Source organism: Neomonachus schauinslandi, chromosome 15 (genome assembly GCF_002201575.2).
Source record: "Neomonachus schauinslandi chromosome 15, ASM220157v2, whole genome shotgun sequence".
Taxonomy (NCBI): Eukaryota; Metazoa; Chordata; class Mammalia; order Carnivora; family Phocidae; genus Neomonachus; species Neomonachus schauinslandi.
In genome coordinates this window covers 56,719,292-56,743,027 of record NC_058417.1, presented here as the reverse complement: position 1 = coordinate 56,743,027, position 23,736 = coordinate 56,719,292, and the positions used below count along the sequence as shown (strand labels likewise).

General features: G+C 55.6%; 1 protein-coding gene across 2 annotated transcripts; it reads right to left on the bottom strand.

Annotated features, from left to right (window-relative positions):
• Window positions 1-3,272: 3,272 nt before the first annotated feature.
• On the bottom strand, window positions 3,273-23,156 carry C1QTNF1 (C1q and TNF related 1). Of its 2 annotated transcripts, XM_021680815.2 has the most exons (4): window positions 22,806-23,156; window positions 8,635-8,797; window positions 6,060-6,199; window positions 3,273-5,449 (listed from the first exon to the last, which is right to left on the bottom strand). In XM_021680815.2, the coding sequence occupies exons 2-4, from the start codon at window positions 8,781-8,783 to the stop codon at window positions 4,899-4,901; spliced, it is 840 nt and encodes a 279-aa protein (XP_021536490.1). In that variant the 5' UTR covers window positions 8,784-8,797; window positions 22,806-23,156; the 3' UTR covers window positions 3,273-4,898. The 2 variants fall into 2 exon arrangements, with proteins under 2 accessions (XP_021536490.1, XP_044777561.1); XM_044921626.1 differs by lacking the exon at window positions 22,806-23,156 and having other exon boundaries at window positions 8,635-8,813.
• Between the last annotated feature and the right edge of the window lie 580 nt (window positions 23,157-23,736).

Sequence of the window (23,736 nt, the reverse complement as noted above, 5' to 3'; positions counted from 1 at the left end):
ATGGTTGTTAAGTAATGCTCTTGGAAGAACTAAGCCTGACAATCCCATCCCACCTCACTGAACCCTGGGCCCTGACCCCCTCCTGAGCCATGCCCAGAATAATGAGCCTGGCTCTGAAGGTCGCCTGTCTGGAGCTCCAGGACTCCCCAGGCCTCAGCGGAGAAGGGCAAGGCATTCTAGCGTGTGTGTGTGTGTGTGTGTGTGTGTGTGCGTGCATGCACGCGCATGTGTGTTTATAACTACTGAGATATAATTTACAAAACATACAATTTGCCCGTTTCAAGTGTGCAGTCCATGGCTTTAGTATATTCACCCAGTCACATGACCACCCCTACCATCAATTTTAGAATTTTCATCACTCCAAAAAGAAAACCTCGTCCCCGTTAGCACTCACTCCCTTCCCCCAAACCTCAGCCCCTGGAAACCTTTAATCTACTCTCTGTCTTTATGGATTTGCTGGTCAGGACATTTCACATAAGTGGAATCATATAATATGTGGTCTTTTGTGACTGGCTGCTTTCACTTGGCTTCATGTGTTTGAGGTCCATCCGGGCTGTAGCAGGTTGTCACTACTTTCTTTATAGTTGAGTACTTCTCTATCGTACAGACAGACCACATTTTGTTCATTTATTCATCACCTGATGGACTTTTGGATTGTTTCCACTTTTTTTATTATGAATAACGCTGCCAAGGACATTCATCCACAATGTTTTCTTTTCTTTTGGGTATACACCTAGTATTGGAATCGCTGGGTCACCTGTAGCTCTATGTTTAATATTCTGCGGACACGTAAGACGGTTTTCCAAAGCGGCTGCACCATTTTACATTCCTGCCAGCCGTGTCTGAGGGTGCCAGCCTCTCTCCATCCTTGCCAACATTTGTCGTTTTGATGACAGCCATCCTGTTGGTTGTGAAGTTGCATCTCACTGTGGTTTTGACTTGCATTTCCCTGGTGGCTAATGATACTGAGCATCTTTTCAGGGACTTATGGGTCATTTGTCAGTCTTCTTTGAGAAATGTTTATTGAGACCCTTTGTCTATTTTTTAATTTGTTTTTTTTAATCATTGAGTTGCAAGAGTTCTTAATGTACTCTGGATATAAGTGCCTTATCAGATCTATGATTTACAAATATTTTCTCCCATTCTGTGCTGTCCCTTCACTTTCTCAGTCATGTCCTTTGAAGTCCAGAATTTTAAATTTTGGCAGTGTCCGATTTATCTATATTCCCTTGTGTTACTTGGGGTTTGATGTCACATCTAGGAAACCACCGCCTGATACAAGGTCATGATGATTTACAGCCATACTTTTTTCTAAGAATTTTGTACTGTTAGCCCTTATATTAAGAATTTTGATCCGCTTTGAGATAATTTTTGTATATGGTGTAGGGTAGGGATCCAGCTCCACTCTTTTGCATCCGGAGGCATCTTGTTTTATTTATTATTTTTTTGTTACCTTTTTGTTGTTGTTGTTGTTGTTGTTTTCATGATCTGGGAGAAGGTCTCATTTTATTCCCATTACTAGGGCCCCCAAAACCCAGTTTGCCATCATGCCATTGCGTTCTCGCACATGTGCGCGCACACACACGATAACCCCATAGGATGGGGAGTGCACGCCTCACCGCTCCCACCCCTGACTACGGAGCCTCCTGAAAGTTGTAGCATAAACAGTTTTCTCCTTTGGCTGAGTCATCGGCTGTCTCTACGCCCTTTTGCTAAAACACTAGTATTTGTTTTGCAGCTGAGTTTATCAGGTCTTTTCCAGGAATGGCTAGTCAATGCCTTAGTAGCCAAGGTCAGGGCACAGGAGAAGGGGCCTGTGCAAAATAAACAGTTTTGTGGGGGAGAGTCAGATGGAGCCCATAACTAGGTGCCATGTATGCAACTCTTCTGAGAAGGCTACATCCATGTCGGACTGTAGTTAACATCCCCGAAAAGTCCTCTGGAAGGCAAGTACCCCATCTTATGTGTCATGATGCCCCCAGCACCTAGCACCACAAAGCAGGTGCAGGGTAAATATTTGGAGAGTGAGAAATGCAATCAGGAAGGGAGTGGAAAGACAGTGGCAGGAAAGGCTGGGGGTGGGGGGAGCTCAAAGCGCGAGAGAAGGCATCGTGTGGGCTTGGGAGCAGGTACTGCCTCGTCTCCCATGTTGGCTTGGCGGGGGATAGAACAGGTGTTAACAAAGTCGTGTGACTGTACCCCAAGGCAGTAGGCACCTGGATGAGGCTGACCCATTCCTTCCATACATCTTTGGGGAATACCCTCAGCCCCTCCTCCCAGCTGCATAGAAGGCACTTCCTTCTATGGATGGCCGCGGCTCTGTGGAGGCGGTGTCTGCTCTTTGTCTTATAGGGAGCAGAATTGTAGTGTCTGCCGGTTCCCACCTGGCCCCAGCCCAGAGCTGAGCACAGACTGATCCTAGAACCAAGCAAAAGAAGGACACTGCACTCCCTGCTGGCCATCAGGCAAGGGCCCTGGCCGCTAACCCAGTTGACAAGCCGTAGAGAGAAGAGAAAGGAACATCTGCTCTTCACGGCTTGAGCACGAAGGAAGCTGTTGGTGGGGGTATTCAAGCCTGCAGATCACTGTAGTGGGTTGAGTTGTATTCCCCCCAAAAGTATGTCTGAGTCCTCACCCCTGAGACCCATGACTGTGACCCTACTTGGAAATAAGGTCTTTGCTGATGTAATTAAGGATCTTGAGAGGAAATCATCCTGGATTCAGGATGGGCCCTAAATCCAATGTCAGGTGTCTTAATAAGGGAAAGGTCTGACAGGCACAAGAAAGAAGGCCACATGAAGATGGAGATAGGCAGAGATCAGAGTGACTCAGCCACCAACCACAGAATACCGGGACCACCGGAAGCTAAAAGAAGCAAGGAAGAATCCTTCCCTAAAGACTTGGGAGGAAACAGGGCCCTGTCAACACCTCAGTGTAGGAGTCCAGGACTCTAAAGCTGCGAGAGAATAAATGTGTGTCGTTTCAAGCCATTGGGCTTGTGGCGGTTTGTTACGGCAGCCCCAGGACCCAGATCACCCTTGCCCAAGACCTGCCTCCTGCCCGCCGCTCGCAGGCTCCACTAAGCACAGGGTGCCCAATGTGACCATGTCCAGCTGAGCCTATAAAGTGTGTTCCCCCGAGGAACAAGGCCGTTCCGGGCCCAGGCTGTGCCCACTGGCTACCTATGTTCCCAGGTGCCAAGCTGGGGACCCCCAGGCTTCCAACGGGCAGTAGGTGGGGTACAGGGATGGGGAGAGGAAGGAGGAGGATTTGGTTCAAGGAGCAAACTGAGGAGGCCGTGATGCTGAGACACGTGGTCCAAGTTTAATGTTTTCTGAAAGAGCATTGGGGACAGCACAAAGCAGGAGGAGGGCACTCTGCTCACCAGCACACCCAGAGAAACTCCATTTTTCAAGTCTGACCAGCAGAAGTCCTTCAGAGGGAAGGATGTGCAGACCCCAGACCGGGTGGCAAGGCCCAGGGAAAGCAGAGGAATGGGTCAAGACCAAGGGTCACCAGGCGGTGGGAAGGAAGGTTCCTGGAGGGGCTCGGGGCCCAAGCAGGTAGGAGCAGGACCCTGGCCCTGGGCATTAATGGAGAGAGGCAGGGAAGGGCCACCCAGCCAAAGCCACCCACAGGCCAGAGCACCAATTCCAGGCAGCAGCCCCTTCGGGCACGTCTACACCCCACCTCAGAGAGAGGGTTTTACCTCCAGTGGTTGAGACATGCCTTATCTCCTGGGCAGAGGGATGGTGCCCCATGGGGGCTCCGAGACAGTTAGAGCGGGAGCCTTCCAGCCCCTTCCGGCTCTTCCCTGCTCTGGGGCCCAGAGGAAGCCCCTCCCATGTTGTTGGGCTGCTGACCAAAGAGGCCTGGGGGAGAGCCCTGGGGCTGCCGAGTGTTGAACCCTCTGGGCAACAGGACTCAGAGATGGTGTGCAAGGAGGTTTTGTAGAAAATATTATATAACCATGACCCTGCTACAAAACGAAGGCTGCAGTGCCTTCCGTGGCTGACCTGTCTGGAAGGAGGAAGGCTGGGGTGACAGGCATGAAGGCCCTGCACAGGGCTCCTGGGCAGTAGGGGGGCGTGGAGCAGAGCCGTGCCAGGAAGGATGGCTGTGCCGTGGATGTATTGAGCTTTGCTCCTCATGGAAACATCTGCAGACCCAGGGGCTCCTGACGTCCCCAGCTGCACTCAGGAGTCTGTGGGTTCCGGCAAGTAGGCTGCTTCTCTCAGCCCAGAGACCAGGGCCAAGGGCTGAAAGCTGACATTCGCTACCTGAACCCGAACCCCCTCACTGTTGTGGCTCAGAAATACCAGCTGAACCTGCAGGCAAGGCCAGGATGTCCCCCAGACGTGGATGTCAGCCCAGCTGTCGTCCAAGAAGGCTCATACGTGGCCTAAGAGGGTCCCCACGCCCTCCACCCCTCCCCCCTGGGCCCACCACGACTACTTCAGGTCTTCTGGAACATGCAAGTCAGGCGAGAGCAGCCTCCCCGGGGAGTCAGTGCCGCTGGAGCAGAGGCAAAATTACACCTCCCTTTTCCCACATGGCTTACCTTTGCTCCTTTCACACACTTTAGCATTTCCCTCATTATTTCCAGCCCTGGGAGCAAGGAGGACTCTGGGACACCCTGCCGTGTGGCAGCCTGCCCGCGGGGTCGCCTAAGGATATGCGCACAGAGGGGAGCTGGAAGCCCCCCCACCACTCCTCGCAGGTGCCTGCCCGCTAAGCCCACCCAGGAGCCTGCGTGGCCGGCAAGCACAGCTGCTCTTGCTTCCCCTTCCTTGAGGGGCGTCTTGTAGAAGGCCGCGAAGCCGGGGCGGTGGGGTGGGGAAGCCAGGCCTGGGGGAGGGGCTGCAGCGAGCGCCGCGTGGGGCCGCGGGGCCTCCGGGCTAGGGCTCCGCGGCGTGCTTGACCAGGTAGCCGCTGAAGGTGATGTAGGTGTCAAACTCGTCACTGAAGATGGCGTTCTCCCGCTCGCCCTTGAAGAGGCGCACCCAGACCTCGTCCTGGTCCCGCAGCTCGAGCATCAGGCTCTGGCTCTGCATGATGCTGCGGTCGCTCACCTGGGCGTACAGGATCACCACCTCCTCCCCGTTCTTCATGATGTGCAGGTACGTCTCCTTCTGGTTCCAGGTGTGCACATTGAGGCTGAAGAAGTAGATGCCCGGCACGTAGCAGTAGAACTTGCCCGTGAACATGTTGAAGTGGCCGTAGAGATTCACGAACTCCGTGTCAAAGATCACGGTCTGGTAGTAGTCGTTGCTGTGCAGAGGCTTCTTGCGGCCCACCGAGAAGGCGGCATAGTGGTTCTTGCAGCGGTCCCCGGGGGCCCCCATGGACCCCTTCTGCCCTTTGGGGCCCACGTGGCCCCTGGCGCCCACAGAGCCCGTCTTGCCGTATTTCCCTTGCAAGCCTCGGTCTCCCCGGTCACCCTTCTCACCTAAAGGGACAGGAAAACACGCGGTGTCAGGCAAGCTGACCCAACTGTAAGGAGTGTTCTATTTTCATCCAGAAGCAATCATTTCCCCCCCCTCTGGGAAGTCCTGGCAAAGAAAAGGGAACATGGGGGTTTGTCCAAATGCAACAGGCACTGCAGCCAGGCGCATGGAGGACTCGGAACAAATGAACTGCAGATGTCAGGCTCGCCCCAGAGCTCCCCAGTCAGATCTCGCAGGGCTGTGCGAGGTTATCTGGACCACGGGGGCCCAGGGCATTTCAGAAAGTAGGCTGGGGGCGGAGGGGGCGGGGCCCACTGAGCCTCTTAACAGAGGTTACAGAGGCTCGGGTGCAGCCTGGGGTGAGACCCTCCTCCTGTCCTGGTCCTGCGGGCCTCTTTCCAATCTCCCCTCCTGGCGAGGGGCAGAGCCTCAGATGGGAGTTTCTCCTCCTTCACCTCTAGAGGATAGCCTGCCCCTGCGCTGGGCCCTGCGGGAGCCATTCTGCACCCGCCTCATCCACCCTAACCGCTGCATCTTCTCCCCGCTCAGCACAGAGCACCCCCCACTCCCGCCCAGGGGTAGCTCCCCTTGGTGGCTTTGCAGCCGTCTGACCTTTCAAGATGGTGATGTTGATCTGCGGCATGGGGATGGCCTGGTACACGGGGCTGCCAGGGTCACAGCAGCGAAAGCACCGGGAAGCAGGGGCCTCCTCACCCTGCCTGGGGCTGTACTTTTCATGGTTTTCTTCATCCCTAAGGGAATAAAGGCGTTACAGGGAAGGCCACGAGCTCTGGGAGCTGGGACCTCCTCTCTCTTCTGCTGCCGGAGGGTCTGGTCTACCTGCACGCCTTCCCTCTGGCCTGGATGTGCCGGACTATGTGCTCTTTCTCTGACACAGACAGCGGTGGCTCTGGGCGAACTCTGGGACCCTACATGAAGTTTCCGGAAGAGCTCCTCTGCCTTCTGGTCATGGCAATACTCGTGATGGAAACAGTGACTACCAAAACGGTGCTAATTTGAGGGCCCCGCGAGACAGAGGCTGCTCGGAGAGATCTGCCCCTCCGGGAGGGGTTTCAGATGATGTGTGACCAAGCCGTGGGTCCCCTTCATGCCACTGTGATTCCAGAAGATGCGACATTAAGCTGACTCATTTGGAAATGATCTCCGGGATTCCTTGGAGCTGCAGCCCCTGGAGAGCCACTCTACTGTTTACTAGGGACACCGGGCAGGGTGGCCGCTGACGGCTCCACGCTGCCACCTTGTGGCATCCGCTGCTCGTTCTGGCCTCCGCTCTTTGCTCCAGGCTCTGGAGCTGTGACATCTCCGAGACGGTCCCTCCATCTCAATGGCCACTTCCTTCTCTACCTCTGCTCCTGCTTTTAAAACCCAGACAATCCAGGAAATGGGTCTGTACCCCCTAAATTCACGCCCCACAAGCACTGGACTCCCAGGTGGACCCCCACGTCTCGCCGGAAGTCCCCATCTAGGGTCAGCAAGCCCCACAAAGGTGATGTGTCCAAAAGTGTCAGCCCGTCGCTCTGCCCCTGGAAACTTCTTTCCAAACCCTCTTCACAGCACCATCACTGGTTGCCCAGAATGGAATCTGAGGCTCATTCAAGAGGCCTCTCTAGCCTCGCCACCCAATTCTGAGGATCACAAGGTCCTGAGCAGTCAGCACCCACCCCCCCACCAAGGTACCTACAGAAGCTGGGCCTTCAGGCCTCCCCATCTCTGGGGGACCGTTACCATTCTGACTGCTCTCCTGGAATCCGCCTCTCTCCACACCTCCCATTTATCCTGCCTCCTACAGCATTCTTTCTGGAATGTCATGACATTGAAACCTCTCCATGACGTCCCCACCCCCTTCATGATAATCCCTCATAACTCCCTGTAGGATTAAGTTCAGGAGAGACCCCTCCCCACCAGGCTCATCTCCCCTCCCCTTCCCACCCTCCAACATCAACCCCACTACCCCAAACCCACCTAGCACGGCCACACCCTCCTCCTGCACTTGGGATGCTCCCCAGGCGCAGGTATCCTTCAAGATGCAGTCACTCCTTTGCTCATTCTCTCCCCCCACCCCCACCACCCCCAGCATTGTGGGCACACTTGTACTACAGAGCCTACCTCACTGCTCTGGGTCATGTGTGTCTGCTTCCCCATGGCCTCAGAGTTCCTGGAGGCCAGAACTGTCATTCGTGCATGTCCCCCAGTGCCTAGCAGATGGCCAGATCAATAGTAGGCACTCAGTGTTGATTGAACGAAAAGTGAGGAGAGGAGGAAGAAGAGGAGAAGGGGGAAGAGGAGGAGAAGGAGGAAGAAGAGGAGCAGGAGGAAGAAGCGGAGAAGGAGGAAGAAGAGGAGGAGGGGGGAAAGGAAGAGGAAGGGGAGAAGTGAGGGGGGAGGGGAAGAGGCTGAGGGGGAGGAGATGATGGATGTCAATGTGTCCCACACCATACTCTGAAGATAGCCTGAAGCCTTGGGTATCGAGTCAACCCAAAACTCAAAATAATGAAGAAATTCAAAGCATCAGCCTGTCTCCCAGGTGTCTAGGACCTCACATTTGATGAATGACACTTTCATGAGCAATCCTAAGCATTTTGTGCATCCCTACTAAATATTCCAAATAGCCCAAAGTCTCTATATTATCGAAGGTCACATCCATGAAGAGGATGCCATTCAGGAGAAATTCATGACTTTCCGAGAAAAGCACAACTTCCCTGCCGGCCCTGAGCAATCCTCTCGCACTGGCAGCCTGATCAGATGGTTAGGGTCCCCGGACCAGCTCACGGCAGCATCCCTGCCTCCTACTTGTAGGTAGCACTCAGAGCCCTGGAAGATATTCTCAAAGGACAAAGCTAGAATAGAAGGACAAACGGAGGGCTGGGGTTGGGGTTTGGAGGAAGTCTTTACCTAAGGATGTGGCTGCAAAACTGTACAGAAACCCAGTCCCTTTGGGGTTAGAGCAAGGTGGGTCACTGTCCTCACTTTCAGATAAGGCCCTGGGGTCACTGAAAGGAGAAATGGCTGGGCTGTCCTCCGGGACCAGCGTCGGCAAGGACACTTCCTCAGCTTTGGCTATGGCTCCTTCGCATCCAGCCCCGAACAAGCCCCCCTGGGGTGCCCTGGACCCCAGGCTCAACCCACCCAACCCAAGCTCCTGCATCCACACCTCCCCGTCTCTCACCTCTCAGCGTGGTCCAGCGGCGGCTCCCTGGTCCCCTCCTGCTCCTGCAGCTCCTGTGGACCCCGTGGCACACGGCCCAGCGCCGGGCCACAGGCGAAGGCCAGCAGCAGGCAGCATGCCAGCACGAGTCTCAGTCCCCGGGAGCCCATCTTCCTGCCGGTCCCTGCCGGGAAACACACGCGGGGAAGGACACGGGCTGCGGCGGGCCCCGCAGAGAAGCCAGCGCGAGCTGTGGCCAGACTCACGAAACCCGGAACGCTTCAGCCACGGCACCTTCGGGGAGGGCGACCACGCACGTACGCTCACACTCACACACTCCCGCACGTTCTCCACGCGCTCATCCGCGTACACTCACGTGCTCTCGAACTTACAACACGTGGGCCCGTAGACTCAGTACTCACCCGCGGTAGGTGCGCACACACCTCACACGTGACAACGCCAGCACATACATGCACCTCCTCTTGCACTTACACGTTTGCACCATCCTAACACATTCACTCATACACACTCATACACCTCAGTGCACACACACCCGTGTGCATGTTCTCACCCGCTCGACACATTCACACACTCCCACGCTCCCACACGCATTCGGCACACTCAGTACCTGTCTGCACACTCTCACACACGTGTGCCCACGTGCACACTCGCACACCCACATGCTCTCACACGGCCGCACGTGTGTGCACACGCACGTGCACAGACTCACGTGCGTGCACACATTTGGCCCGTGGAGCCTCAGCCAGCTGGGCTGGTGCTGAAGCTCTCAGGCGAAAGCTCTGGACAGCTCCGCAGCCAATATTGAGGACAGTCCTTCTAGAAAGACGTGTCCACTGTGGGTCCCCAGTGAGCCCATTAGGGGGCAGTGCTTGGGCTTCAAATAGGCAAAACATCCCATCCCTTTCCACCGTTGGAGGCATCTACCCCAGCTAACTCGGGGAGCATTTTCCACAGTCTGGAGTCAGAAGTCCCGCGGGCCTGGCTGTTCGCGGCGGGCGGGGAAACCTCCCCACGGCAGGAGCGCGTAACTGGTCAATCCAAACCCATCTTGGTTCACCAAAACATGCAGTGCAGCACCTCACAGGCCCAGTGAGGACAGAGAGTTCAACCCTTTCAGCTGCCCCATGAGAAACGGAGGTCTGGGGGAGTAAGAACCACCCACCCCTCGAAAGCCAAGTTACAAGTGGGATGCAGGTCGCTACTGAGAGGCAGATCTCGAAAGGTCCCGTGTCTGATTTTTCTTTAATTCCTCTTTTATGTTTAAGGACAATTAAATCCCAAGACAGATTTCTTTTTTTGTCAGGAATCATCTACGCAGATGAATGCTCCTTTCGTTGGCTGGGGGAGGCCGTGGGCTTCCCTCAAACACCCCATTGCTCGGAGAACTTCTAGCTGGTGGGGCATGACCTTGTGGCTAGTAGGTCGACTTTTGGGCTTTGTTCTTTACTCTGCATGTCGGTGGGCTCACTGTTACAGTGCTGAAGAGAGGCTGCTCTGGGAGCCCTCCCGGCTGGAGCCCCCATGCCAAATCAAGAGAACATGGGGGAGACAGAGAGCTGGGAACCAGAGCCCTGGGACAGAAACAGCAGGAGCCAGAGGCTCTCTGGATGGATCCTCAGAGATGTGATGAGCCTCTGAGCTAGGGAGGCTGCCTCCCCAGAAATCCCTTCCTCCCTTATCACCCACACCTCTGCTGGGTCTTCAATTCTCTGCATGACTCCCCACCTCATCCACTGCAGTGGATCAGCGGGGCCTCCTCACCTTTGAGTTCTCTACCAACCAACCATCCCTCCCAAGCGTCAGGGCCCAGAGACCTGCCCAGTGGTCAAGAGACTACTTGGACCAGCCCCCCACTCAGAATCTCTACTGTACATGTTTATGTGAATTTATAAAATACATATTAAAATTATCTACCTATCCATCCATCCATCCATTTGTCCATCCATCCACCCATCCATCATTTCTCCTTGGCAGAGCATGCATGACACCCCAGTCTGTCCCCACTTTTCGGCCACGTTGTACAGCACCCCTCATCTTGTGCTCAAGCTCCCTGCTTTGCAGACTTTCATGTACACACATACCACCTGGAAAATCTGGTTAAAATGCAGATTCTGATTCAGCAGGTCTGGGACAGGGCTTGCGGGTCTGCATTTACCAAAAGCCCCAGGTGCTGTCAGTGCTCCTCGGCCCCGGACCATGCTTTTGAATCCCAGCTTCCAGCCACTCCCCTAAACTCCTGGCATCCATCCATCCACACACAACCTGCTACCCTGGCCAGGAGTTCCCATTCTCCTCCTCTCTTCTATTAAAAACCAGCCTCGGGCGCCTGGGTGGCTCAGTTGGTTAAGCGACTGCCTTCGGCTCAGGTCATGATCCTGGAGTCCCGGGATCGAGTCCCGCATCGGGCTCCCTGCTCGGCGGGGAGTCTGCTTCTCCCTCTGACCCTCCTCCCTCTCATGCTCTCTGTCTCTCATTCTCTCTCTCTCAAATAAATAAATAAATAAAAACTTTAAAAAAAATAAAAAAATAAAAACCAGCCTCATAGGACCTACAGCTGCCCCAGGCGCTGTGCTGAGTGTCCAGGCATCATCTCAATTGACTCTTCTGACCCTGTAAGTCAGGGTTAGGTCTGAGAACACTTCCTAATTAGTCATTCTTACCCCACCAGCGGCCTCAGAGGGGCCTGCGGTGAATCCTTCAAGGAGACAATATTCATCCATTATTATACCAAACTTACAAACGAGGAAACAGAGATGTAGAGAAGTTGATTAGCCTCAGACCGCCCAACCTCTAAGTAGGGGCTGGAGGGGGCAGTGGATTTGACCTCAACAGGCTGCCCTCAGATCATATCAGTACCCTGCCCGGTCCTCAAGACCCAACTCAAGCACCTCCTCTTCCTCCCGAGGCCTTCCCAGACCCTCAGTTGGCAAAACCTCTCTGCCCCTTTTCAAATTTTGTTTTTCCTGTTGTCTCGTTCTGCAGAGTTTTGCTTGGCCTATAAGATTCTGCACAGCAGACCCTGACCTCCTGGTCTTGTTCATCTTGGACCAGCCGAGCATCCTGCAGCACCCTGAACTTGATCGCTGCCCAACAAATGTTTGTGAAATGGACTTTTCTAAAGTTGTTTATTTCCCTTTTTCTGTATTTCCTCTGTTTTTCCTTGGCACCTCAATAATTACTCTTTTTTCCCCCCTCCTTTAAATGCCAAGCTTGCATCACTTGAAAGGAAAAGAGGTTTTCCTTTCTTCATTTTTTTTTTTTTCTGAATCCAAAGTAATATATATTCATCTTGGAAAAGTCGGGAGATAACAACAAACACACATAAAAAGCTACCTCGGATTCTTTGGTCCCCAGGGTTTCTCAGCCTCGGCACTATTGACATTTGGGGCTGACTCACTCTTTGTTGTGGGAGGTTGTCCTGTGCGCTGCAAGATATTTATCAGCATCCCTGGACTCCATGCACTGGATTCTACTGACAACCCCCGACTCCCAGTTGTGACAGCCAAAAACGTCTCCAGACTTTGCTGGAAGTCTGTACCCTGGGAAGGCAGAAATCCCCCTAGCTGAAGGTCAATGCTCTAGCCCCAGTGGGAGCACCATGTGGCGCATTGGTATGTCTCTTCCTAGTCAGGACCTGGATGCAGCCGCCTTTGGGGTGATGATATCAGTGGGGAGGGAGCCGGCAAGGAGTCAGAAGCACCAGGCTGACAAAGTGAAGGAAGGGCAGCAGAGGCTGGTGGTTCTCCTCAAGAACCTCCTCTTTGGGGCCAAAGCAAACCTTGAGTGAAATCTTTCCTTCTTCAAAAATATCTGAAGAACCATTTTACCAAGTCCCACAGAAAAGTCAGCATCATGACATTATGATCATTTTAGTCACTTTCGGGCAAAAACAATATTGCCCAACATCCAACCAAACTTGGCTCCAAATCACTTTTAGTAATTTCCAGTGAAATGAAGTCACCAACAGAGGGCGAGGCTTTGCCCCCAGGAAGGTTCGCTCAGAAGACCACGTTGCACCCAGCGAAGGCAGGGCCGGGCCCCCGGGACTTCTTGGCCAGTGGTGTGTAACCCTCACCATCTAGCCCACACGGTCCAGTCTCCAGGCTGTCTTGCGGTCAAGGCATCTGAGGCCAACTGCAACGTGACTCAAGTTCCTGACTTGCCGTTCTCAAACCTTGTGAAGAAATTCGTTTGCCAAATCCCATGGCAACTCCACGAACACCTTTTTCCTCCTACTCCCTGCCCCAGAAGGCCCGTGGCTCCTCGGCTCCTCTCCCATCTAGCTCCAGCTTAGCCTCCCCCCAAGAGGAAGAACCCCCTTTGCAGGACTGGGGGTGCAAAAGGGGGAGCTGGGCCACTTACGGGGTCTGAGAACACTTCCTCGTTAATAATTTTCATCCCTTCTCATGGGATGGACGCAGGGTGAATCCTTCAAGGAGACAGTCTTCAGACCCACACTGCAGTTTCCCGGTGTCTGTTTAAGATCCGTCCCACCGCCCTCCATTTTGCCCTGCCTGGGATCTGCCGGGAAACTCCCAGAGCCCGGGCGCCACATGTTTGGGTTTGGCCATGATGCCACACCCAGCCCAGTGCCATCTGACAAAAGCATTTATAAACATGGTTTTCCCTCTTCCTTAATCCTCAGTGGGTGACCAGCTTTTCCGGGAGGCAAGAAGCCTAGGATCTCCCTGGATAAGAAGTTTAGAAGACAAGGGGCACCTGGGTGGCTCAATCGGTTAAGCGGCTGCCTTCGGCTCAGGTCACGATCCCGGGGTCCTGGGATCGAGCCCCACATCGGGTTCCCTGCTCAGGGGGGAGCCTGCTTTTCCCTCTCCCTCTGCTGCCTCTCTGCCTTCTTGTGCTCTCTATCTCTCTGCTAAATAAATAAAATCTTAAAAAAAAAAAGAAGTTTAGAAGACAAGACATTTCCTCCCTCTCAGCAGAACATCTTGCATGGGCCTAGACTCACCAAAGGCCCACGATGTGCCCAGCCTTGTGTCGGAGCTCGGGAGAGAGCGATCCTACCATATGTGAAATTCCCTCCCTGACCTCGAAAAGATTACAGTCCAGTGAAGAGACAGATGTGCACTCAATCGCAGCTCAAGACAGAATGGCGAACGTGGGATCAAAGTGGTAAGTGCGTAACGAAGGTTCAAGGGTCCAGGGCGACGGCCGCTGGGCCACGTGTGGCTATTTCATTTTAAACTAATTAAATACAATTAAATAAAATTCGAAGTTCAGTTCCTCGGCCACACTAGCCGCAGCCCAAGACGTTGGTAGCTGCATGCGGTTGGCAGTTCCCACGCTGGGCGGCACAGAAGAGAGTGTTCCGATCATGGCAGGAAGTTCTATCGGACCAGACGGTGTCAGGGGGGGAGGAAGCAGGGCTCAGAACAAGCCGCCAGCCAGAAATCTGGGAGTCGTTTGGGCTTCTTCCTCTCATGCATCCACCACATCAAATCACCCACCCCCTTTAATATCTCCTGAAGGTCTCTCCTCCTTTCTGCCATTTGCCTCCAGGTGATGGTTTCCAGGAGCTCTGGCTGGGGCCCAGACCTCAATATACCCAAGACAAATATCTTTGTCTGGCTTTTCCAGTGCCTGGACATTACCCCCCAAATCTTACACAGGGCTCCAGAGGAAGCTTGGCATAAAAGGGGGCTTTCTCCTACACCTCATGGCTTCTAGGCCAAGAATGCAAGTTAGCGCGGCACGCGGTCACTCCTTGTTTCAGCGTGGCGTCAACCGTGCTTGCGCCTCCGCGGCCCCCTCCACACATCTGCTCCTGCCACCTCCCGCTCCCCGGCATCCTCCCAACCAGAAAGGAAGCTCCCAGGCTGCCCCCCTCTGCTTTGACATCTGCTGGGACTCTCCCACTGAAGAGCTCAGAGCTCTCCAGCAGCTGCAGGAAGCCTGGTCGGTTTAGATCCTGGGGTGCCCAGGAAGGAGAGAGCGCCATGTTGGGGTGTCCCTCTGGCCCTGATGACCATCACGTGACCCCTGCTTTCCTTCCCCAGAAGCCGTTCGTCACGCTAACTTTCCTCTCACCAAACTCCTCTGGTGACGGGAAGGAGGGAGGCAGAGTGACTTCCAGTTGATAAATGGCGTTTGCTCACCAGTTTCAGAAGCCCATTTAATATCTAATTTCCCCTTCTGTAGCCGGGCAGCCTAGCTGGCCCCAGACCCTTCCTGCCCCGCGCCGCCCCCCCACCTGCCCCTGCCCCGTAAAGGAGGCAGCGGTGGGGGCATGAGGACCCCTTATTAAGGGAACGTGGGTCAGTTCCTGCCTGGAACAGAGTGTTCTGATCATGGCAGGAAGTGCCTCTCCTGAATCTTTCTTTTCCCTTCTCCAAGGAGCTGGCTTAGAGAAGTAGGATTTACTTTTTAAGGTTTTGGCGTTTATTTGGTGACCTCCAAAGCACACGGCCAGGGGTGGAGATGGGGTCTTTTGGAGCTACTTACTGGTTAATAAGCAAGGGCTAACTCTTCCCCGCCTAGCAGAGAGGCTGGCTCGGGACCAAACAGTAAAGAAAAGAGAAGGCAAGTGGTACCCCCATCCTAAAACTTCTCCATCTCTCCTGGGCCAACAGTGCCTCGGCAAGGAAAGGCTCACCTGGCGCCCAGAGTGGGCGCGGGCTTCCGCCCAGGCCCCGCAAACAGCGAGACCACGTGGGCTGCAGGCGTCGGGCCTCGGGGGCACCTGGCCAGCCCAGCCTCCCCAGCTCCGAGTCCATCCCAGTGCAAACAAAGACCTCCTTGACTAGAGCACTGTCCTTAGATCACCTCCCAGCTGTCAGGCCTTGGGCTGCAGGCTCGCCCTTGCTCTGAGAACTGCATGAGAGAGAAGAGCCCCCCACAGCTCGTGCCCTGCCGTGAGCCTGCTCTGCAGGTGGCCTGGCCCAGGGCCCGCTTACCCACAGCGGGGACGCCCTCGGGGTCTGTACAAGCAGTACTAATGTCTTCGGTTCTTCTGGGACCTAGACATCACCCCAACATCCCACAGACACCTCCCGAGGAAGCGTGGCAGAAGATAGAAATTTGTCCCACACCCAGTGGCTTCTAGGTCACGAATATAATTTAGCTCAGCATGCAAACAGTGCTGGGCCGGCCACCTCCTCTTCCGTCCCTGCTCCAGCTCAGCCTGTCTCCCAGCATCTGTCCTTCACTGTCTGTCCACTGTCTCTCCCTCAGGGACAGGTGTCTCCCAGACTATGGCCTCGGCCATCAGCTCCTCCCCCTCGAAACACACTTTTCTGTCACTTTCTACAGTGACACCTCCCCAGTCCTTGTCCCCACCTCGGCCTGGCCAAGGAGCTCTCGGCCCGTGCCCCCCAGAACAGTGGCCACTAGCCCCTGCTAAATATAAATTCATTAAAATTAAGCAAAATGAAGAATTCTCAGCCGCACCAGGACGTTTTAGGTGGCCGCCCTCTCGGACAGCACAGCTGGGAGAACGTTTCCATGGTGGCAGAAAGTTCTACGGGACAGCTCAGGTTATCTGTCTTCTGACCACCTGCTCTCCGCTCTGCCCCCTGCTCTCCACCTCGAACCCCTAGTTAACTCTGCTCCTGTCCCCACCATACCTGCTTCTGAAGCTACAGCCGCCGCTCACACGGGGCCCCCAGGCCAGAAATCTGGGGGCCATGCGACCCTGCCTCTCACGCACCTATCACCTCTCATCCGTCAGCCAGCCTCCCGAAGGCCTCCGGTCCTCTCCTCCCCAGCCCATCACCTCTTCTTTCTCAGCCGCCCACTGCTCTGTTTCTCCTCCGTCTCCCCACCTGCTCACCAGACGCACCTTGCAGAACTGCCAATGCGAATTCCACCCTGGGCTTAAAAGGCTTCTCGTGAAAATAAGGAAAATGTTTAAACCTGGAGCTTCACCACCTGGCTCCTGGCTCACCTCTGGCCGCGTCGCCGCCCGGCTCCAGCCATCTGGAGCTGTTCACGGCTCTGCTTGCAGACCCAACACCAGCCGCAGGCTCTCCTCTGTTTGTCCCTTCCCCCACCACCTTCTTCATCCACCACGTGTTCTTCAGAGCACAGCCTGAGGGCACTCCTCCAGGAAGGCACTCCCCCAGCATCCGGTAGGGTCTACCCCCGATCCAGGAGCCCCTCCCAGGGAGCTGTGTCTCCTCTCACTTATGTCCCCAGTGCCTGATGTCTGATGGTCCACCCTGATGGAACTCCACACTCACCTTTCAGCAGAGCCAATGTGCAAACAGGACCCCAGGATCCCACACTTTCTGCTAGGGCCTCAGGGCGTTCAAACCTCTCTCTAGCTCCAGGGAGGGGGCAACTTGGGGAGAGAGGAGGGAAGGGAGGAGAGTGACCCAGGGTGGGCTCTGGAGTGCCGTCGCAAGGCTGAGTCCTGGCCTGGCCATCCAGCCACCTTTTCCTCAGATGCTCCTCTTATCTGCGCTCCGAAAATCTCTTGCTTCATAAGGGCTACGAGCCCTTGCCTCCATTACCAAGGTTACAAGCCACCTAACCTAGAGATGTGTGCTTCGCAGAAAGGCAAATAAATAAATAAACAAACAAACAAACAAGTGGGGGAGGGGCAGCTTCAGCCAGCTGCACCAATTAACGACCTCTGTAAACAGAAGACTGCCGACGTGGAGAGATGTTCCTGATGAGTGAAGGCTGGGTTGGAAACACACGCACATCAGTGCATGTCCATGCACTCAGCCGCTGGGATCTGAAGGCCACCCACCTGGCTGCTAGCAGCAATTATCTCTGGGCAATGAAAACAGGGATGTTTGCCATTTTCTTATTTTGGCTTCTCTGATTTTTTTCCTCTCTAACAGGCACATATTTTTTTTGCATTAAGTACACATTATTTTCCACTTAGAACAATGACAAATAAACCCCACCCTGGGGACTCAGAGCATTTAGCGTATTCCAGGGGATTTGACTCTAAGCAAAGAGAAGGGTGACGAAGGAGGGGCTTGGGGACAAGTGGGGCCGCGTGGAGTATAAACTGACCTAGCGCGCTCAAGTCTGGAGTTCCGGCACCAGCTGGATGCCAGGGACAAAGGGCAATAAGAAGGAAATACAGCCTCCCCCTGCTTGCCCCCGCCCCCGCCCCCGGGAGCAGAACCCCTGGAGTTACCATGGATACAGGTTAGGCCAGGGAGGGCCACCTAACTTGGACCAGAGTCAAGCCCGGTAGAGAGATCACGTTTTCTAAGAGGGGGGATTTCTTCTGTCCTCGACACGCCCCTCCCTGGTGGTATTTGCTACGAAGTCCATGGAACCGAAGGAAGCCAAATCCTTGAGCCCATCCTTAGGAATCCTGTGAAATGGCCAAGCGAGTTAATGGGCCCAGGAGCAGCTCCGTCATTTGTCAGAGATTCCCTCTAACAGAGCCTACTACTGTTGACTAAGCAAGCACCTACTGTGTGCCAGGCTCCGGGCACAGTGCTTTCCGGATGCCATTGAGCTTGACCCCTACAACGCACCTCGATGTCTCAGATGAGCAAATGGGCTCAGAGTGAAGGAGCCGCTCACCCCAGGCCCCACGGTGGGGAGGTGTGTCTCACAGCAAAGTGCCTTCCATCCCACCTCAAGGGGCCTCCAGAAAGATGCCAGGTAGGCAGGCTCATCCTGCCAAACCACAGTCCAGCGGGCGCTCCTGCCTTTCTGGGTACCCACCTGCATAGCTCACTCGGCTAAGGCTGGAATGGGAGCAGTGGCGTTTGGCCCTGAGGAATTTGTCTGCCAGCCGAGCCCTTCCATTAATTAATTCATTCATTCATTCACTTAGCAGATTATTGAGCACCTGTGTCAGGCATGGTGGGGGCACAGGGGTCCATGACAATGATTGTCACTGAAGCCATGTGCTAAGATCTCCCTGTTGCCACCTTAAAACCCACCACTGAGTTGAATTCCTTTGGATTCAGGCACAGAATCACCAAGAACCACCCCCGCCACCACCCCACACCTCAAAATGTCAGAGGTGTGGGAAGTGTGGCCCATTGAATGTGCATTTTTAGAGCCTTGCTTTTGCAAGGTAGAGAGAAACAGACCATTGGTGAGCTCTGAGAAGGAGAAGGAGGGGGAAGCCCACGTCGTGCAGGGATGGCAAATGGTCTCACCTGGCCCCCAGTGCTCTCCGATGGCGAGAAGTCGACTAGAGCACTGGGTTGCAAAGGGACCTGCGGCCAAGTGCAGCTAGCAGGAACCGAAGGTGTAAAGAATTGATGTTGCGGTGGGGAGCAGCGTGGGTGCCCTGTGTCTGCGCATCCCTGGGGGTGCTGCCTGGGCATCGGGCTTGGGTGGAGCCCGTAGTGGAGGCTCCTGCAGAGAGGGAGCCGACGCAGGAGAATGTAGGAGCAGAGGAGGGAACAAAAAGGGGAAGCTGGGCATCGGGCTCCAGGTCACCTCCCCAGCTGCCCAGGTCTAGCTCTGCTTGCTCTGTAGGTATTATTCTCAAGGGATCCTCAAGCCGAGCTCTATGACCACTTTACAGAACGATGGGTCTTGCTCTCATAGCCATACCTTCATGGGGAAGGAGGGTGTCCTGAATGCCAAAAGACCTGAGAGCCCCAAGGCCACCCCCAAACCACCCATACCCACCCATCTCTCACTAGAACCCACTTTTAGACTCCTCACAAGAAGAAAGGGTGCAAGTGTTTCCGAGCACACCCCATGCTCCAACTCTGCAGACCAGCCACACAAACCTGCAGGGCCCAGCCCAACTTCTGGCCTGCACACGCCTGCAAATCCACCAGGGCTGGCAGCTCCCTCAGGCAAGGTCCTTTTCCTTCCCTGGTCCCCAGGGGAGAGGGCGGCTGGTAACCAGATGGCCCCACTTGGGATGGGGGTGCAACCCCAAGCAAAGAGTTTGGGGAATTTCCCAAGCATGGCTTTACCTGTGGCCAGCAGCAGCCCTTGACCAGGCCCTGGGCACCAAGAGCTTGACTTCCCCACTTCCCCAACTCCCCCCACTGCCTGCCCCGCCTGTCTGCCTCTTTTTCCGGCCTCCCTTCCCATCCAGCCTCCCCGCCCGCAGTCTCCAGCCCTGCTCCGTCTTGTTTCAAGGAAAATTCCTACAGGAGCCAGGGAGATGGTCAGACACTGAGGCCCAGCCTGGCCCACAGCCATCTTGACAGCCATCCTGGACAGGGCGGGACGCCCCAGGAGGACTGTGCCAGTCCAGTCCACAGCTGGAGAAGCGGCTGACTCCAGGGGCCTGCAGGGGTGGGCAGTAGGGGGCCTTTGTGCCTCTGCCCTCACCCATCCCACTTTGAGCCCGGTCCCGGAAAGAAGCGTGGGCAAGGATGAGTGGCTGAAAAGGATGCCGGGAGCTCTTGTCTCTTGCTCACGGGACCTCTCCGTTGCAACTTTGATGAAAAGCCAGAGATAAAGATGTCCCCACCAGGGCTCAAGGGCTCCTGCTCCTGCCCACACCCCTGAGTCCCTCCCCAGGAGGCAGGAGGATGAGGGTCAGAGGACACCGGATGCCACAGCAGAAGCCCAGCACAGGGCTTGCAGAGCAGGAAGAGAACTGGCTAGCCCGCTTCCGCACGTCCATGCTAGAGAGCAGGACTGACCCTGCCCGGCTGAGGACCCAGGCACAGATGCCCTGGCAGGGCCCTGAGAATCCCGAATCCTAGGCTCGCTGGGCTGCCCTGAGAGAGAGGGCGGAAGTGCCTTGTGCAGGCTTCGATGATTCTTTTCCAAACTGTTCTCCGAGTGGGCAGACCAAGTGCAGAGTCAGGGAGATACCCATAGTCCTGTCCAGGGGACTGCCTTTTCTCACTTGACTTTAAGAAAGAGAAGGCAGATTTCAGCAGGTAAAAACAGGGAAAAAAATTAATAACCCTAGGCCCACGCAGTAGTTACACCACGAAGATGAAGCGCCTGGGCGGGGGGGTGGGGAGCATCACCTCAACCTAAGTATCTATGGGCTCTCAGGGCAGGGAGGCGAGGCTGCTTCTGAAACACCCATTTTCCTCTCCAGTGGCTCAGCAGAGTTGCCTTAGGCGCGAGGACCTTTCTATTCTTCCTTTCCTTTGTGAACTGTCACCCCCACCCTAGGGCCTTTGGAGTCCCAGCCCCACCCCAGTTCCAGAACAGAGTCCCCCACACGGGGCCAGCCCCTGCAGACAAAGCCCCAATGACAAGCGTATGTCCGGTGAGGACGCCCAGCAGCACGACTGTATCTACAAAATTCTTTTCATCTTTGTTTTGATGGGTGAAGTTAAGTGCCAGAATATTTGGTTTATGAGTCATGCTAATTACAGCTTGGGGGTAGGAGGGCCAGAGGCACCAGGAAGAACAACAGAAAGAAGCATGTTCTGAAAAAATTATGCTGTGCTGGGTTTGCCCTGTGAAGAGGGAGCTGGCTGTGCACCTTTCTGGGACCACATCAGCTTCTCAGCACCCACCTCTGAGGGTGCCCCTTGCTGGCTGGCTGCACCTGTCCTGGACAGGCAGTAACATCCTCAGACTGGGGGAAGCCCCACCCAAGACCTCCTGCACCCGCATCTCTCTGTCTCCCTGACCTCTTGCTCACTGGGAGCACTTCTCTTGACATTACAAGAGGCTCAAGGGAGGAGGGAGAGACTAAGAGGGGAGGGTGGGGTCCCTGGGAAACAGAACCTGGCTATACTTCCTGCCCCTGGGCACTTTCTCCATGGACAGCTGGGAGGTGGGTATTTGCAAACTTAAGCAGCTCAGGTCCCAGCCTCGGCTTGGAGAGCTGTGCACCTTTGAGCAAGTTACACCCCTTCTCTGGGCACAGAGATGCAGGTCCTCCAAGGGGTCCTCCATCTACTGCGTGTGGGCAAGTCATGAGCCTCTCTGAGCTCTTCAGCAGTGAGAGTACCATTGATAGAATCGACGAGAATTGAATCCACATCTGCTCAGCGCCTGCCATGCGGAACACACACGCATGCGTGCACACACACATGTGCGCACACACACGGCTGCCATTTACCCTAAGCTCCTCTCGGCTCTCAGGTCAAAAGGGAGAGTGGGGAAGGGAGACGGGACAGGATAACTCAAGCCTCGGCCCCATCTCCCCTTCCTGTGTGTTTCTTCCCTCCTCTAGTTAGTGGGACATTGGGCAGGCCTCTCCCAGCAGCAAACGCAACAGTCAAGTGCATGTGTTTGCAACCTTGCATGTGGGGCTGACTGCGTGCTTTCCTGCACTATAAAAAGCAAAGGCCTAGCAGCCTTGGAGGACCTCACATCCTCCCCCGGGGACCCAGGATATAGTTGTGGTTGAGAAAACTCAGTTTCTCAGGACACGCCTCATTTTCAAAGCTTGGAAAGAAGCAGTTCTAGAGTGCCGAACTGCCTCCATATTCCTGGAAACTCAGTGAGATGGAAGAGACAGACGAGTCTCGGAGGGAGGCTGCTTCCTCCCTCCCTTCCAAGTGGACCGGGAGGGCCCGTGGATGCCCACAGAGGACACGGGGCTGCCCAGGAGTCGGCGCGCTAGCAACCAGGCTAACACGATGTGGGTGCCCAGGGCAGATGGGGATCACACCTGTCCCCGTGGAAAGCCTAGAAAAACACGGTGGTACGTGGGGTCTCGACATAGAGAGGCTTTGGAGGTCCAGAGGCTTAACGGCAGCTGGGTGACTCGGCCCTAGGCCAGGGATGGTTCTGAGTGGTGCAGGCAGCTCAGGAGGGTCCCCCAGGAGAAAGGGACATGACTTTCCCCTGTCCATGCTGAATCCCCTCCAGGAGCACCAAGGCCATTAGGTGTGGGGGCCAAAGTCAGCATTTCCTATTCTGTGTGGGGTCCAAATTGGCCACCAGCAGGGCTGGGCAAACCTGTCTCAGGTGATCCAGGCAGTATCGGGATGGGGGGCCCCCACTTGGTACAGAGGGGACTTGGGTACCATTCCTTTTTCTCTCACGCCTAGAGAAGTGTGAAGCAAGATAAACAGCCCACAAAGAAGAGGCAGGCACAATCGTTCCTGACAGCATCCGGCTGCCACAGAGCCCCTGCTCCCTGGTCCCAGCGGGAGATGGAGCCCCCGCTCTCCACTGCACCTCCGGGCGCCGGACCAGCCCCGCAACTCCCGGTCCTTCTGCCCCTTGCCACGGCTGCCACCCTGGTCCCTCCCACTCCGCTCTGGCAACCCCCGCGCTGAAGCCTTGAGCAAGAGTGGAGCAGCCTGCGTCCTGTCCCGCCCGCCAGGGCCCCCACCTACCTCCAGCTGGCGTCCTGCAGCGGCCTCTCGGGGCTTAGAGCATCTCCCAGCGGCGGGGCCTCCTCCCAGCCAGGTCGGGGGTGGGAGGGGGAGACCAGACTTGTCAGAGGAGAGAGCCAGGAGGACGGAAAAAGTCCTCTGGGAAGAAGGTGCAGAAAGGGGGGTGGGTGCAGGCGACAGCGGGTCCCTGCCTTCCCGGCACCTTGACCTCCTCCGTTCCGAGGTCTGTCTGGCCAGAAGCGGAAGCGCGGTTTCTCGAAAGTCAAGGAAGAGACGAAGAAAGCAGGGCAGACTCATAAAGAGCAAACCCCAGCCAGATGTGAGCGGGGCCGCAGAGCCTCCAACGCTCCCAGCGCATATTATCCAAACAGCGGCCGCCGAGGATTAACTGTGTGTGTGCCCGCGGGCAGGGGAGAGCCAGCACCGCCCTCCTCCTGGCCAGCCCGGGGAGCCGGCCCAGGCTGGGGGCCGCGGGTGACCACTCCCAGCCTCTGGAGGTCCCTCCAGGTGTGAGGGCGGCTGGGGGCCCAGGACAGAGAGGGTGGGGGACCCCGAGTTGCTGGGTGGTGGGAGATAGGTTCCAAGGAGTCCAGGGGGTACTTATTGCCAACCCTGTGGGATCAAGTCCCCAGACGGTGGCAGACCTGAGACACACTTTCAGCCGGAGGCTCTCCGCTGGGGTCCAGGGACCACAGATAGGTTTTGGAGAACCTGTGACCACCCCCCCCCAAAAAAACCAAAGCAAAGCTGTGTGTGCCTGCACGTGTTCATTGTGGGACAGGGAGGGTCTATTGCTTGATCAGATTCTTAGAGAACTCTGTGATCCAAAGGTTAGGAACCCCTGGCTGGGGGTGCAGATTTTCCAGAGGACAGTGTGGCCCGGGTAGGGCCAGGAGGGATGTCAGCTTTGCTCGGTCTCTATCAGCCTCTG

What these genes read in the sequence shown, in the direction of transcription:
- C1QTNF1 (XM_021680815.2), bottom strand. Translation starts at nt 8,783, where the DNA reads ATGGGCTCCCGGGGACTGAGACTCGTGCTGGCATGCTGCCTGCTGCTG. An exon ending in CCGCTGGACCACGCTGAGAG is followed by an intron (nt 6,200 to 8,634) that starts GTGAGAGACGGG and finishes TTATTCCCTTAG; the next exon opens with GGATGAAGAAAACCATGAAA. An exon ending in CAACATCACCATCTTGAAAG is followed by an intron (nt 5,450 to 6,059) that starts GTCAGACGGCTG and finishes CTGTCCCTTTAG; the next exon opens with GTGAGAAGGGTGACCGGGGA.